At 45.2% G+C, this 15,607-nt stretch overlaps 1 protein-coding gene across 8 annotated transcripts in view; it reads left to right on the top strand.

Moving 5' to 3' along the window:
* The window catches only part of PLEKHH1 (pleckstrin homology, MyTH4 and FERM domain containing H1), a 101,149-nt gene that overhangs the window by 12,796 nt on the left and 72,746 nt on the right, over window positions 1–15,607 (top strand). For all 8 annotated transcript variants that reach the window (XM_075927390.2, XM_075927391.2, XM_075927385.2 and 5 more), the window contains exons 3-4: window positions 8,630–8,692; window positions 11,759–11,908. In XM_075927390.2, coding sequence (XP_075783505.2) covers window positions 8,630–8,692; window positions 11,759–11,908 — 213 coding nt within the window. The remainder of the gene's footprint in view (window positions 1–8,629; window positions 8,693–11,758; window positions 11,909–15,607) is intronic.

The following is a 15,607-nucleotide window of genomic DNA, read 5'->3' on the forward strand; positions in this document are numbered from 1 at the left end:
GAAGTGCACGCCGGGACGTGTTAGTTCGGACTAAAGCCCTTAGTCTGAACTAACGTTAGTCCTCATTTTTTGAGATTAGTTTTTGCTTCCTGTAAACACAGTTCATTTTAAGCTTCTTGGGGCATTAGGGTGTCAGAATTTAACTCCTCTGAAATTGGAAGAATGAGGTAAAAGCAGGCTAAATTTCAGAGGAGTTAAATTCCGACACCCTAATGCCCCAGGAAGCTTAAAATGAACTGTGTTTACAGGAAGTAAAGACTAATCTCAAAAAATGAGGACTAACGTTAGTTCGGACTAAAGCCCTTAGTCCGAACTAACGCGTCCCGGCGCGCGCTTCCTGGTTCGAATCAGCTGTGATTCAAACTAGCACGCCGGCGAGATCATGTTAATGAAGCATGGGATATTTAAATCCCCGCTTCATTAGCTACTTCGGTCATCTCTATTTGCATCCCTAGTTTGAACTAGGGATGCAGTATAGACATACCCTTAATCAATGCGACTCAGTTTCCCTATCTGTATAATTATAAAGTATTTCCAGGTCTTGAAATGGAAGGAGCTGTATAAACACTGAGTATTAATTCCCCCATGGAATGTCAGAGAGCCTTACAAACAGGTGTATACTATGTGAGACCAGAGATAGTCAAAGTGATTCTTAAAGGTTAAACATGGCAGCAGTTCTACAACACATAGCAAAGCTACACAACAGATTAGTCTTTGCTTCCTATAAACACAGTTCATTTTAAGCTTCCTGGGGCATTAGGGTGTCGGAATTTAACTTCTCTGAAATTTAGCCTGCTTACCTCATTCTTCCAGAGTGCTGTGAAATCTATCATGACCACTTGTGTTCCTGACCTCTATTTTATATCTTTCAAAAGTCACCTGTTGGAGCAGAACTTACCCTGGCAAAATGCTAGCTGGCTATTGGCTCAATACCACCTCAGAGGGAAGAGAAGCCCATACTTTCTGAAAACTCATAGGTTTTCTTGGAAGTCTTTCAACCAAGTATTGACCTGGGCATCAGCCCTGCTTGTGGGAATTATTGGTATCGCAACAGGAAGTATTAAGGCTGCCAGGAATTAATCAATAGTTACATACCTAGGATATTCAGCAGCACTAGTAAAGACCCAGATCTAGGATGAGATTCCCAAAGATGCACCTAGAAAGACAACGTGTGCATTTTGAGCTCTCAATTCCATGCTCAATTGACTTGTGAGATAGGGGATGTTTCCAAACAATTTAATACAGGAAAGGGGAGAAAAATCACAGAAATGCCCATCTTGTGAGTAACTGGGAGGGCATAAAGCAGTTTCCAATGCAAAGCCATCCAGCACTTATTGTTCCATATTTTAAAGTGCCCCCACTTTGCATGAAGCCTATAGTGATAGCTGTCAAACACTATTACTACTTAGTGGGGGCTATCCAGTGGCCTATTGTGTGACAGATATATTAATCAATCTTAGCAGCATTTATGTTCACGTCACAAGACCCACCAATACTATGGCTACTACATGGCCTCCATGTTGACTTATCTGCCATGATTACCAAGAACTGATGGGCCATGGAATTGAAGCAGGTGTAGCATAGGCAGTGGCCAGGCAAGCTTCCATAATGTTTCCCTGCTGAACTATTCCATCCTCACCAACAGGCGCTGCCTTGACAAGCTGGAAAGGAGTTAGGCTCCTTGGCCCATTCAAGCCTTGTCCTCTTTTCTGAGAACAGTGAAAACAAGATGAATTTAGTGCTCATTGTGATATATTTATATTAGTCCTAGCAAACATTAAGTTTAGCATATATAATTTTGTTTGATCATTGAAACATTTGTATGTGCATACCCCTGCCCACTGATTTTAGTTGCCCTTCACACAGTCCTAAAATGTTTGGTACTTTCTGATTTTCTTCGCGCCCCCCCCCCCCCGCCCCTCCCCTCCCCCAAGGCCAGGAGGTGAAAATCCCAGGCTATTTGGCTCAATGTGGAGGCAGCCTGGCAACTCTAGTGCTTAGTGGGGAGCTGTCCGGCCTGGTGCAGGGAGACAAGATGGTGGGTGGTTGCTGGTAGCCTGTTAGGACCAAAAAGCCTCATCACGTGGTTTTTAAAGGGGAGGTGGATAGTGGCCCACTCCATACAGCATTCCATGTGCTCTATCACCAAAATGAAGGGGGAAATACATGGCATTGTGCTTGCTCACCAGCTGGTACTAGGCAGCATTCAGTTCTCTGGTGGCCCGGTGCTTCTCCCAGTCAGTGTCTGCAAGCCTCCAAATGAGGAACTGCAGGCAGGCCATCTGCTCCTCCATCAGGTCCTCGCGGGTTCTTTTCCTCCTGCAGAGTTGGGAAGATGGTGTTGGTAATGGGGGACATGCCAAGCTCACAGCTGGCCTAGCTGTGATGAAAAAGTCACATGGTCAGTCATCCCAGCAGACACTGCAGGAAGCTTAACCCTAATCTGAGTTGACACTGAAGGTCTTTGCCACTATCTGAACCATGGGTTTTGAGCAAGGCCATCTGTTGCCTAGATAGCAGGTGCTTTTCAGCAGGGGCACAAATGTCCCAATGGGGCATCGCTACACCCATGGCCCAGGGACAAACTGGCATGGGAAGATGCCAGGCCAGGCCAGGAGCCTGCGGGCGGGAAGGAGGGCCGGGGCCGGTTGGCTTCCTTCTCTGCCCCACACAGGTCCGGTCCTGCATTAGCAGCATACTGCAGAGAGAGAATTTCTATCCCTGCCTGTTGGAGGATGGCGTTGGGGGGTGTGTGTATGAGTGGCAGACACCACTTGCCAGAGAAAGTGCTACTGGGTTCCCCTCCTTTTCCTCTCCTGGCATGTTCCCATGCAGGGGATCAGTCTCCACATTGCCACGCTTGACCATGAGCAGATGCTGCCTGAGTGCAGGCATGACCCTGTGCAGCACTGCTGTGTGATTCCATGACCCCAGTCTCCTTAGTGGTGGCTTGTCGTGGGAAGGTGTCCCACCATGGAGATCAGAGTAAGGCAGGCCTCTCCAGGAACCTTGGGAGAAGGACTGAGGGGTTCTTGCGTGACAGCCTCATGGGCTAAATGATCTGGCCTGACATTCTATGTGCACCAGCTGGTGTGTGGCCTCAGGCCAAGAGAGGCAAGTGCAACCCGTCACTACCTGCCCCTGCACGTACGTGTGTGTGTGTGTGAGAAAGAAGTTACCTGAAGTGCCTTCCCCGGGTTCATCTGAAGCCTGGGCGACAGCCTGAAAAGGGAGGACCAATTCCAGGGTGTCAGGAGATGGTCCTGGCTGGCGAGCCTGCTTGCCTGGCTGGAATCCTCCTCCTTCTCTTCCTTGTGCTTCGCCACCCTGCCTTCCTGGAGGCTGACACTGGATGTGTCCTGACAAGACTCCACGGAGATGGGGTGGGGAGAGGTGATGCCCCCTTCATGCCCCAGAATGACATCCAGCTGGTCAAAGTAGTAGCAGCTGCGCAGTGCCGCCCTGGAGCATCTGTTCTGCTTCATGGACTTGTGGCAGGCCTGCCAGAGCTCTTTGATCTTCATGCGGACCTGGTCTAGGGTCCAGACATGGCCTTTATCGGCCAGTTTAGCAGTGATCCAAGTGTAGATGTCCATGTTTCTCTTGCTGGTGCTGAGATCCTGAACGTTAGTCTCCTTCCTCCCAGACCTCGATGAGGTCCAGGATATCTGCACAAGTCCAGGCTAGAGCTCTCCTGCATCCCTGGCCAGTGGAAGCTAAGGGTGCTGCAGGAGTTCTGGCAGCCATGGGAGGCTCTGAAGGAGAATTGGGGTCTGTCATGGCTCCCTTGCTAGCTGCTATCTCACCTGGGGCTTGCAAAGGTGGTGAGGTACAAAAAGCCCTTCTCCTGCTGCCTGTAGTTTTAACCTCTATAGGAGAAGAGGAGCAGTAGAGATGCCAGGTGTGGCCTGAGCAGTCAGAGCTGCAGCTGTGAGAGGTCTCTGAAAGCCAATTATTTCAAATTAGTAGCAGTGGAATATCCACACTAATGCTATTTTAAAAGTAGTGTTATTCCCTGAGAAAAGCAGGAATACAGATTTCAGAATAACCTGCCTGCTGTTTTGACATAACAGTCTTGGTAATGTGGAGGCTCTGCTGCTTCTTTCGACCTAAGGGTGGTTATTTTGAAATAATTCCCTAGCGTAGACCAGGGCCAAGTGTCTATCTCTACCTTATGCCTCCATCAGTAAGGACATTAGGAAATACTGGAAGCTTCCTATGAGACTGTGTTCTAGTCAGGATTGCAACATGGGTGGATTACGACCTAGGGTGGATTAAGACTAAATTGTAGTACCCAGAACTATCACAAGGCTACTCTCAAACACTGGGACCGCCTCAGAACAATCTCTCCTTTCCTAGAGCAGGGAAGGATAATAAAATGGCAGTGATTCACCAGGGTTAGACCTGGTGGGCCTTTGCTTTTATATTTACCTGTGCCTCCACAGGTACAGGCAATTGCAGCTCCCATTGGCTGTGGATTGCTATTCATAGCAAATGGGAGCTGTGGGAAGTGGTGTCCTGGTCCACGCCGTTTCCCACAGCTCCCATTGACTGGGAATGGCGATTTGCAGGCAACGGGAGCTGCAATTGGCCATACCTGCAGAGGCGCAGGTAAATATAGCGGCAACAGGCTGTCAAGGGCTAACCCCGGGGAACTGGATCCAGCCTGTGGGCTGGCATTTGCCCACCCCTGCCCTAGAGGGATTTTTGTTTTCTACTCCTGAATTATTGGCCTTTCTCAAGGGAGACAGCTGACCAGGAGCAAATAGCTGTGCAAGTATTATCATCTACTGCTTCATACTCATTGTTTTGTCAAAGCTCCCTGTAATATTGGACCCTGGATTCCAAGGGTCTGGCTTTAATCTCATTCTGTGCAGACCCAAGAGTTTGGGGAGTGCATCCAAGCTTTGGGGAGTTTAGATAAACTGAATGTTTTATAGTTCACCCCTCTTACATAGAATATATTTGGAAATGGGGACAGGGAACATGTCTGTCAAGTAGTAGAGACGTATTGTAAAAGCATCCATCACTGCCATTGTTATAGCAAGGCAAAAGGAAAGGAAAGGTCCATGTGTTTCCTAGGTGCTATCTCTCTGGCCTCCAGGTTTTGCTGACATGGTGTCAACTCTCTAGGGAAAGGTTATGGGAATGGAGCAAGCTCTCAAACACAGCTCCATGAACACAGACTCTCTGGGATCCTATCCTACAGCTCTGGGCTCTTCTCTAATAGGAGGATCAGGAGGTGGGCAAACACCACTTTGTCAAAACTTAAACAACAAATAGACTAGTAGCACCTTAAAGACTAACAAAACATGTAGATGGTATCATGAGCTTTTGTGGGCACAATCCACTTCTTCAGATGAGCGGAGTCTTAGAAGTCCAGATCTAAGAATAAATAAGGGAAGGGGAGGGAACGGGAGGAGGGAAAGGGGAGGAAAAAACAGAGAAACGGTGAGTAGATGGTTCAAATACTGTAGTTGATAGATACCATCTATATGTTTTATTAGTCTTTAAGATGCTACTAGACTATTTGTTTTTTAAGTTTTTCCTGTTACAGACTAACTCAGCTACCCCACTACTTTGTCACAAGAGAGAAATGGGGAGGAGCTGGCAAGGACTAGTTAAAGCTTAAGAGGGATTAAAGCCAGACAGGCTCTGATGGAAGGAATCATTGACAGTGTTGAATGTTGCCATATAAGATAGTAACGCCCTGAGGAGAGAATGTTGAGGAATGGAAATGAGCTGAACTTTTATCTGACAAGCTTGATTCAAGAAGTGATGGGAATTACAGACCTGAATGTAAATAAATAAATAAATACATCCTTGGAAATAAAAAATCCACTTTTTTAGGAGAGACTAGATCGAAACTATTCTCTCTGAAAAGCTAAGCCCAGCACCTTTGTACTCATGAAATTGTTTGGGAGCCTCCTGAGTACATTTCCCAGCTCTGATTTGTTCCTGGGACTGGGTCCTATCTACTGTTGGTGTGTGCTCTAGTAGATCTTACTGCTGCTCTATCACAAGGGAAATGATAAACGGAGCCCTCTGGTAATAATTACATGAATCTGACCACCTGTTTCACTATCCAGCTGACTGAAAAGCAAAATGGAGAAAATGTATCATCAGTAATGAAAAATAAATTAGCCAGTGCTGACCCCTGCTGCTAGGGCATGCTTTTGGGACCGGTTGTGCTCTTTATCTGCTAACATTTGAGAGCTATAGATAAGGACACAGGAAGAGGAAAAATAAGGACATTCTTTGAAATGCCACTGAAATTATGGAAGAATCTTGTAGAATTTAGAAGAGATTAAATCAACAGAACCTTTTACAGACCTTTAGTTATGGATCTGAAAAAAAAAATTTAAAGTTACAGAATTTAATGGAGAGTGAGGTGTTTTGTTTTTTTTAACTCGCCTGTAAAATCGATAGCAGGGATATAATTCACTATCAAAGTCTATAGAAAGCTTATAGTTTTCTATTAAATCTATAGGGGTTCTAGAATGGTTTGAAATAATAGTGAAAAAACAATGTTTTGTGATACAAATCTGTAAGAACAAATGTGTGTTTGTTGCTGGGGTGCCACTTAGTTGAATTGTCCAAAAGAGGTTCTAACCACTTACAAAATTGATAATATTTTTGGCAAAAATGTGCCCAAATGTTCTCTGCAGTTTAAACTAGATGCACTTGACTTCACAGTTTATCCTTACGCCGATATGTAGTGTGTTTAGTTGCCGTGTTTCACTCTAGATACAGATGCTGTTCACTGAAGGTGAAGGGATCCCTGTAAGCTTAAGATTAAATTCCTTACTCTTTAGTCAAGCCAGAGACTGCTTCAATTACACATCAGTCAGTTAAATTCTTTGAGGTGGAAGCTATATTAGGAATGTTTGATCATCACTAACTTCTAGCTTTGGTGACATTAGGGGCTGTTCTGTAGCAGGACCTCAGTATTTGTATAGATCTAGCTGAAACAAAAGACAGGACTATGCAGCACTTTAAAGACTAACAAGATGGTTTATTAGGTGATGAGCTTTTGTGGGCCAGACCCACTTCCTCAGATCAATATGTGGAAGAAAATTGGCATGACCATATATACCAAAGTGATAAGTGGGTCTGGCCCACGAAAGCTCATCACCTAATAAACTACCTTGTTAGTCTTTAAAGTGCTGCATAGTCCTGTCTTTTTTGTTTCAGCTAAACGAGACTAACACGGCTGCATCTCTATCACTATTCTGTATAGATCTAGATAGTGTAGAGCACCTACTGGAAGCCATTCTAAGCTGCATTCATTTTTATTCCTCCCCCTGCCCCCCATCCCATTGATGAGTCACTATTTGGAGAAAGTTTATAACTGTAAGTGGGGGGGGGGGGAAACTTTTTAAAAAAACCAGTAAATGGTCCTGTAGCATCTTAGGTTATGTCTAGACTGCAGGAATTTGTCAGCAGAGGCAATGCAAATGAAGCACTCATTATGCAAATGACAGTGAGAGAAATGCTAGTCTCTTCTGATCCTTTTTGCAGAAGAGGTTTTTGCGCAAAAAAAAAAAAGCAGTGTAGACAGGGCCATTTTGCGCAAAACAACCCTTTTGCGCAAGATCCTGTACACCTCATTTTTTGGAACTCCAGTCATCTGAAGAAGTGGGGTGTGTCCACAAAAGCTTGTGATACCATCTAAGTGTTTTGTTAATCTATAAAGTGCTACCAGCCTATTAGTCTGTACAGGATAAACTTAAACAACAAACTTGGCTACCCCCGAAGCATCTAGTTAAAGACTTTGTTTAAACCTTTATTCAAGGTGTCAAACTTTTAAATGAAACCAAATTTAGCAGCTTGTCTCCAGAAGACTTTTGAAATTGCTTTGAAATAGTGTCACTTTTAGATCCCATTAGTGAGTGCCTGGACAAGTTGAAGTATTCCCCAAGAGGTTTCTGTGTATTACCATTTCAAATATCTGATTTGTGTCCGTTAATTGGAGAAAGGAGAGGAAAAAATGACAGGCTACTTGCAAGGAGAGCCCATCAACCAGAAATTGCAGAGGTGGGTCAGTCCACCAGAGCAAAGGTCTTTGTTTCCTAGTCAGAGCTGTCTAGTTAACCCTATAAATGCCAAAAAACAGAGTTTCTTTTAAAGCAGGGGTCGGCAACCTTTTCAAAGCGAAGAGCTAAACTACATCAAAATTCAGAACAAGTGGTCAACAAAGAGCCATATAAGAATGCCCATTTGCATGACTGAAAATATACAACATACTATTATTAATTGACATGATGATTAATAATAGCATAAATGAAACCTTGTACTCACAGACTGTATTTAATGGGACTTCTGCTGCTGCATCTTTTCACACATTTCTTCGAAGTTTACGTAATCACTGGTCAAATTCAGGTTCATACACACATTCGAGCTACATGAGTAATTATGTGTGTTTAAAATTTTAAATTAATTTTTCATTTTAATGTAAAAAGTTGCATGTATTTTGGGAATGACAAAAGAGCCATATTTGGTTCCATACTGAGCCATATTTGGCTCAAGAGCCATAGGTTGCAGATCCCGATGTTAAAGAAACCAGCAGCTTCTGAGTAAAAAAAGTAATGATTCTGCTTATTGTTGAATCTTTTCTCTGGCTGTGAAGATGCAGGAGCTGGAGCAGAGAGTAATCGAGGCAGAGCAGAGGGCTGAGAATGCAGAAAAACAGGTAAGAAACACTGACCCTGTTATGAACCTGAGCAAGCCTGCACTCTTAACAGTTTCCAGACCACTGTACAGAAAGCACCCAGCTTTGTGGAGCTTCCCCAAGGATACACTTCATACGGAGCAATGAATTAATATTTTTGGACCTATCCTACCACATTCCTGCCTGAGTTTCTACAGTGGCCATAAAGGAGTTAAGCCCATCACATGACACCTACATTTCAGTTCTGCAGCCAAAACATTTGAAGAGCCTGTAGAGAAGCTGCACCTTTACTTACAAACCTGTGACATGGATGCAAATAAGATGATGGAGTGACTGTGATGCAGTATGCTGCACTGAACTGCAAAATAGCAAGGAGCTATTGCAGATCAGGATTGAAGTGCAATGTTGGAGCACCATAGGGGCTATCGAACAGGGCAATGTCCAGGAATGCTGTAAAGAGATTGACTTATTTCCTGGCCCCGGTCATGACACTCTTCAGGGAATAACAGATGCAGCTGCAGGCCAGGAGTGAATTGGCACAGATATAAGAGGGAAGCCTGCATTGCACCAGGAGCACCATCCTCTCTCTGCCAGAAGCCCCAGATTCATGCCTGAATAGTAACAAAATAGTTTGAATTCCAGGCCCATTAGTTCCAACCCAATGTGATACCCAGTGCGCTATGAGGTATAATCAGTGTCAGCTAGAAGCATCCCAACCCCTGCACTGTAACATTTTATGGAGTGTGAGGTTAATAACTATCTAGTCCCCATGCAGACTGGCTAGGTTGCTGGCACCAGGCTGCCAGAGATTCCTTTCCTCCCCACTGCTCCCTGCGAACAGCTCATTGGACACTAATGGAGGAAATGAGTGAAACAGGCAGAGAGATTGTCACTGTTACTTTCCAGCCAACTCTCTGTAGGAAACCAACAAATAGAGGTTGACCCCTCTAGCTGACTCTTCCCACTTTCTAGGAAAAACCAGCCAGTTCTGCGCTTCTGGTAGCGTGGAAGTTGTTGGTGATGTGAGCCACAGCACATGTTCCACCTGTGAGAGTGGCCTGCTGCCCAGGCTATATTGCCGTGCACAGGCAGAACCCAGGGGAATGACGCAGGCCCCTAAGCTTGCTGCCATTTCAATAGCACCACCCACATCAGTATACAATGAGAAGTGTCTTTTCAGTAGAAATGCTTTAATTACACCCGACAGCTTTAGGAAGTAGAGCTGCCCTTCTCACAAACAGGTATATTCAGGGTGATTAAGCAGCATTTGGCAAATGAAATGGGCTCCACATGGAGTTTAGAGTCTTTTGTTTTCTTTCACCCCATGAGACTGGCTGTTTGGATTGCTAATTCAATGGGCTACCACAGCTGCCATCCTCAATTAAAGAAATCACATGTCTACAGTCCCCACTCTGAGCCTCCAGCATGGAGTCAGCCCTAGGGCATCAGACAGGCAGGAGGGGCTCTCTTTTTATTATAATCACGCCGACCTCTAATGAAAACTCATCCAACTCAATGGGCTTAGCTTTTTGGCTGGAATGGTGGGTGCCTACTGTTCTGATTCAGTGCAAGGGAGAAGCAGTTTGCGTCTCTCTAATGCAGAACAGACAAGAGGATAAAACAGCTTCTGCAAGTCTGAGGTGAGGGCTGTCCAGTGGAATGTCAGCTGCTCTCTCTCACAGAATCTGCGAAACAGCCTGGCCGTTGCCTGCACGTTGCCATGCTGGCCCTAAGCCTTTGCCAAGACATAGTGGCATTTGGGAAGAGCTGGTCTGAAAATTATTTGCAGCTCAAGTCTTACTGACAAAACAATGCTACGAGGCATTTGTCCCTCATTAAGTGCTGAAATTAGCAGGCGGAGTTCAGTTTGAAAGAGCTCAGTTTGTCATTGGTAAGGCACTTTACCATCTAGCAAAACAAGTTAATTATAGAATCTTCCATACAAACTAGACTCAGCACTTCACAGGGTTAGATGATAACAGTAGAAATTAGACACTCCCTGATCCAGCACCCTTGGGACCTGACCCAGAGAAGAGAGGTTGTTGGACCTGGGGAGGGAAGTGCCAGCCTCCCACCCTGTGAGCTGCGACAGCCCTGCTGCAGCTTGCAGCAGCCCTGACACCCCACCATAGTTCCCAGTGGCCCTAGTGGCTGCAGGCTCTGCTGCCCTGGGAGCTCCACCCGTTCCCCCAGCTTCCCTGCCCCACTGGCTGCAGGCTCTGGTGCCCAGTGGGATCCACTGACCTGTTGGCTGCTTTTGGGGTTCTCTAGTCCCGCAACATTCATGGTCCTTTTGGCACAGAGGTTCAACCTGTAATATAAAAGAATCCCACCCCATCCCCCGTTCACATGAACTAGTGTTGGTACTGTTGATGACAGACATCTGTTCTCACCCTGCTGGATTTCTGCAGCATTAGACATTAATTATAAAAATCCAGAGTAGTGTGCTAGAACAGTTTGAACCCTTCCTGCAATGTCACTCCCAACAAGCAGTGATGTGGAAATTGCACTGCTTACTGGTGGAGTTCCACAGGGATCAATTTACATTCTGGTCTTTTTCCACATCTATATGCACCCACTAGGTGAACTGGTCAGATGAGACACTCAAGTGCCAGCAATCTGCAGATGATACATAGTTCTACCCATCACTTGCCACATACAACCACACCACTACCACTAAGGTGGCCCCGTGCATGGAAGTGATCAGCTTTTGAATGTATAACAGTTGGCTAAAGCTAAATCCAAACAAGGTAAAGATGATGCTGGTGGGCACAAGAAAGTATTCTCAAGGACTTGCAGTCATGCTGCAGTCTCTGGTCATTGAAGACACGTGCCCAGAACAATCCATAGACTAGGCATATTCTGATTTGTCTCATAGCAGCATCTGTATTTTTCCATCTACGCTTAGTTAGGAAACTCCATCCCACGCTGGCAGACAAAGATCTGGCCTCAGTTATTCACTCATTCATCACCTCTTAACTAGATGAGCCCCCATTCAGGGTGTTACTCATGTAACTCATGCCATCACATTCACTTTTCATTAACACTACCACCACCCATGGTCATAAGTGTGAGGGTGTCTTCTAGGTCAGAGTCATGGAAGAGAAGGTGAAACTGGACAATATGAAAACCAGTGAATCAGAGAGTACCCTATACAGAAAATACCAGGAACTGTTGGGCACAGTGCAAGGAAAGGACGATCTGATCAGCAGGCTGGAGATGCAGCTGGAGCAACAGGTAAAGCCACCTTGCACTGGGAGTTCTGTAGCATGCATGGGCCTGTGGGACCGGAGGGAACACATGGTACACAGCTTGGCTTATCTCCCCAGTATCTGTGGATGTGGATTTACAGGTCAGCAGTCTCCTTCTGGCTGATGGGGTGTTCTGTGGGCTTTAGGACAATGGTTCTCTGATCAGAACAAGATTGCTTTTCTTCCAAGGAGAAATACAGGAATCCAAATAGACAAAACCAAAGTCACAGCTGCCACAGTTTGAGGTTAAGCTTATGGGATAGTGGGATATTAAAATGTTTTATTGGGATCGCTGGTTAAATTCAGACTAGACTGGAAGAGTGGACACCTGTGATTGAAAACAGCCTTTGAAGCCTTGGTTGCCTATATGATTCAATTCTAAAGTGTGGAGATATTAGCAGTTCAGGGGTGTAGTAATATGATACCAAGTCTCCTACCATTATGTCTGTGACCTGAATCTAATCTAGGTCATTATCGTTTGATGGATGTTCAGTGGCCTATGTAAAATGCATTATATAGGATTTGCCAGGTTTTATCAAACCACTGGTCAGTCAAGTCTGAAATTTCATCTCCAGCAGAGGTTGCTGCCTAGTGCTTCAGAGGAAAGCAAATGAGTAGAGTAATGCACAATGCAAATGTTACAATGCTATATTCTGGGGAGAAGTAGGGGGGAATTCTGTCTCCCCAACATAAAGCATGGGATTTGATCATATTTGTGGTTAAACATATTAAAATAAATGTAATTATTGGTCATAGAATTGTCCAGGACTATTTTGAACCCAGCAAGAGCAACTAGATGTTCTGCTGTGGTACTGAATTGCACAAACCAATTAAAACTGTGATGTACCAGATTTCCTTTATTTGTTGTATCTGTATGTGCCAGTGGTTGAGTGAACCCTTTATTTTCTTAATTTTTGAGAGTGCAAAAAGGAGGCAAGTGGTCATTTTTACTATACCTAATTCATAATGAACTAGACTCCACATTAGAAAAGCTACTAGCAAATATGGCACAAAACACACAAATATCACCTTTGTCAGCCTTAGTAGAGAGCCCAGTGGCTGAATGAACTTTTCCCTCTTGCTCCTAGAATTAGTTTCTCCTTGTAAGATATCTAAGCTGTTTTTGGAGTGGGTAAGCTTGGACTGCCCCTCACCCTTGCTGTACTCAGGGTATGTCTACACTATAGAGTTTTGTTGGAAAAACAGCCATTTTTCCGACAAAACCTGAGTTATGTCCACACTGCAATCGCGTTCTTCTGAAAGTAAATTGAAAGAACAGAGGGGGTTTTCCGGTGTTGGTAATCCTCTTTCTATGAGGAAGAAGCCTTTTTCCGAAAGAGCTCTTTCGGGAAAAGGCGTGTGTGGACAGGGAAGAGGGAATTCTTTCGAAAGAAGAGGAAGGAGGAAAAAGCATAGGTGCCCTGGTGGCCACTCCATCCATAGTAATCACAGCTTAAATACGAGATAGCGTCCATTCAGTGTGGTCACTATCTTTTGAAAAAGCAGATCGCTTTTTTGATGTGCTTTTGCAGTGTGAACGCTTTCTTTTGGAAGATCTCTTCCAAAAAAAGATTCGTCCAAAAGAAGCCTGCAGTGTAGACATAGCCTCTCTCTAAAAATAAACAGAGGCCTTCACTCTCCAGTATCTTGCAGCAGCATGTTTCCTTAAGAAGGAAGAAAGAGAAAATGATGTGGCTGCAAAGCTGATGCTGTGCTATCATTACCCTGGCAGTTACTTGGGAACTATCCCTATTTGATACCTCAAATATTACTCTTAGGAGACCAGCTAGGCTTAGGAGACCGGCTGTACGTGCACAGCCATAGTACCAACTTACCCTCCACTTGTGGGGTGCTTGATACCTCCCTCTGTCCCTTCTCCCAAACGTCTAGCTCCACCCTGCTCTGTGCAAACCTTGTCTCTGTGTAACCCACGCACCTAGTGGGTGTGGTTCACTATCACATGTAGTGGCACTTAGACCACTTACAGCAAGAGATAAGAATAAGGGAGCTCTACAGCCTAAGCTGACAGCCAGCTGGCTTTATAGATTGAGCTCCTACACTAAGTTCCAGAGGTCCGAGGTTCAAATCTGTACAGTGGCAATTACATCCGCGCCTCTCCCCCATCTCCCAAAGCTTCCTGAATGGTGTGAATCAGCTGTTCACAGTGTGGTGGGCTGGGGGACAGTAGGTCAGCGGGCCTGTCAGAGCACAAGAAGCACAGGGGGAAGATGGGCAAGGAGAGGAGCTTGGTGCTGATGGGTGCCTCAGTAACTCCACTGACCTACCCTTTCCCAGCTGCTTCAGCTCCAACATACCTGTGCAGTCACTGCCTATCCACACATCCTATTCCTGCAAAATCCTCCTTGAGTTTCTCCTCCTGGCAGGAAGGTGCCCTGCAGGCACCCAGCCTCATTTCCTCCTTCCCTCCTAGGGTCCCCTCCAAACACTCCAGGGCTTGGGCTAAGAACACTTGTGCCACAGGACAGTTTGTGATGACACACATCTCAAAGGCATAAACTGGAGCCTCTGGCTCAGCTGCCGTTTGTCAGTCTTCCTTCAAATAGAAGGTTGCTGAGCATATCCCCATCATCTTCTGATAAAGTTCAGAGATTCAGCCAGAGCAAGAACACAAATAACAACCCTACCTACCCTGGGTTTAACAGAAGTCTGGCATCCTTCATAGAGCTAGAAGAGACCTTAGAAGGCCATCACGTCCAGCCCCCTGCCCAAGGCAGGACCAATCCCAATCCTTCTTGGGTTCTTTCCTAGTTCTGGACAATGGCCACAGGATCAGTCCCTAGGGCTTTCCCTCCAGCCAGCATTCACAGAGATGGGCATGAAACATCCCCTCTATTACTCTGCAGCCCTGTATCTTCCTTCAGCATCAGTTCTCACCCTATTTCCTTGCCTTTATACAGGGCAGTGGCCCCAGAGTGCTTCCTTGGCCTTCCACTGGCTCCAGACTCTACCTGCCTGCTTTCTGCCTATATCTCTTCCTTCCTGTCTCTAAGGCCTCCTTCTACTTGACCCTAGATGCCAGCTGCCTCATCCCCTAATTGGAGTAACTAGAATGTACCTTTACAGTCACAGGAGGTACAATACCTTCTCCCTTAAACAGACTCAGTCACTTTGACAATATTCCACTTATAGACAGGCCAGTGATCCCTGTGGTGGCTAGGCTCAGGTTTTGCGCCTATTGTCCCTGATTATATTACTTGACTTTGGTTTCTTAATGAGTGCAACAGCTGTGTGTCATAGGGTTTTAGAGTAACTATACTCCCCACATTGCCAACTGTAACACCTGTCCTTTAAGCTCCAGATAGTGCTTTTGATGTTTTAGAGAGTTCTCTTCATTCTGAAGGAGTGCAAAACATTTTACAGGGTACCCACAGGAGTTGTTTAATTCTCCATTTAATGTAGCCACTAGTTCAGTGGAAAACTACAGCTACTTAACACTGCATAGCAACATTACATAATAATGTGGGATAAGAGGAGTAGAAGACTATGTACCAATGAAATTCTGGGAGGCAGAATGTAATAGCATAAGATGGAATTAGACCAAGATACAACAGGCCCCAAAAAAGATACCCTGAGATCATTACCCTACATTCTAAAAATGACTAACAAAATTACCAGACACCTTAAAGGGGCCTGATAGTCAAAGGCCAGGTGAGCAGTAATATCT

Source organism: Pelodiscus sinensis, chromosome 5 (genome assembly GCF_052426305.1).
Source record: "Pelodiscus sinensis isolate ZL-2025 chromosome 5, ASM5242630v1, whole genome shotgun sequence".
NCBI lineage: Eukaryota > Metazoa > Chordata > Testudines > Trionychidae > Pelodiscus > Pelodiscus sinensis.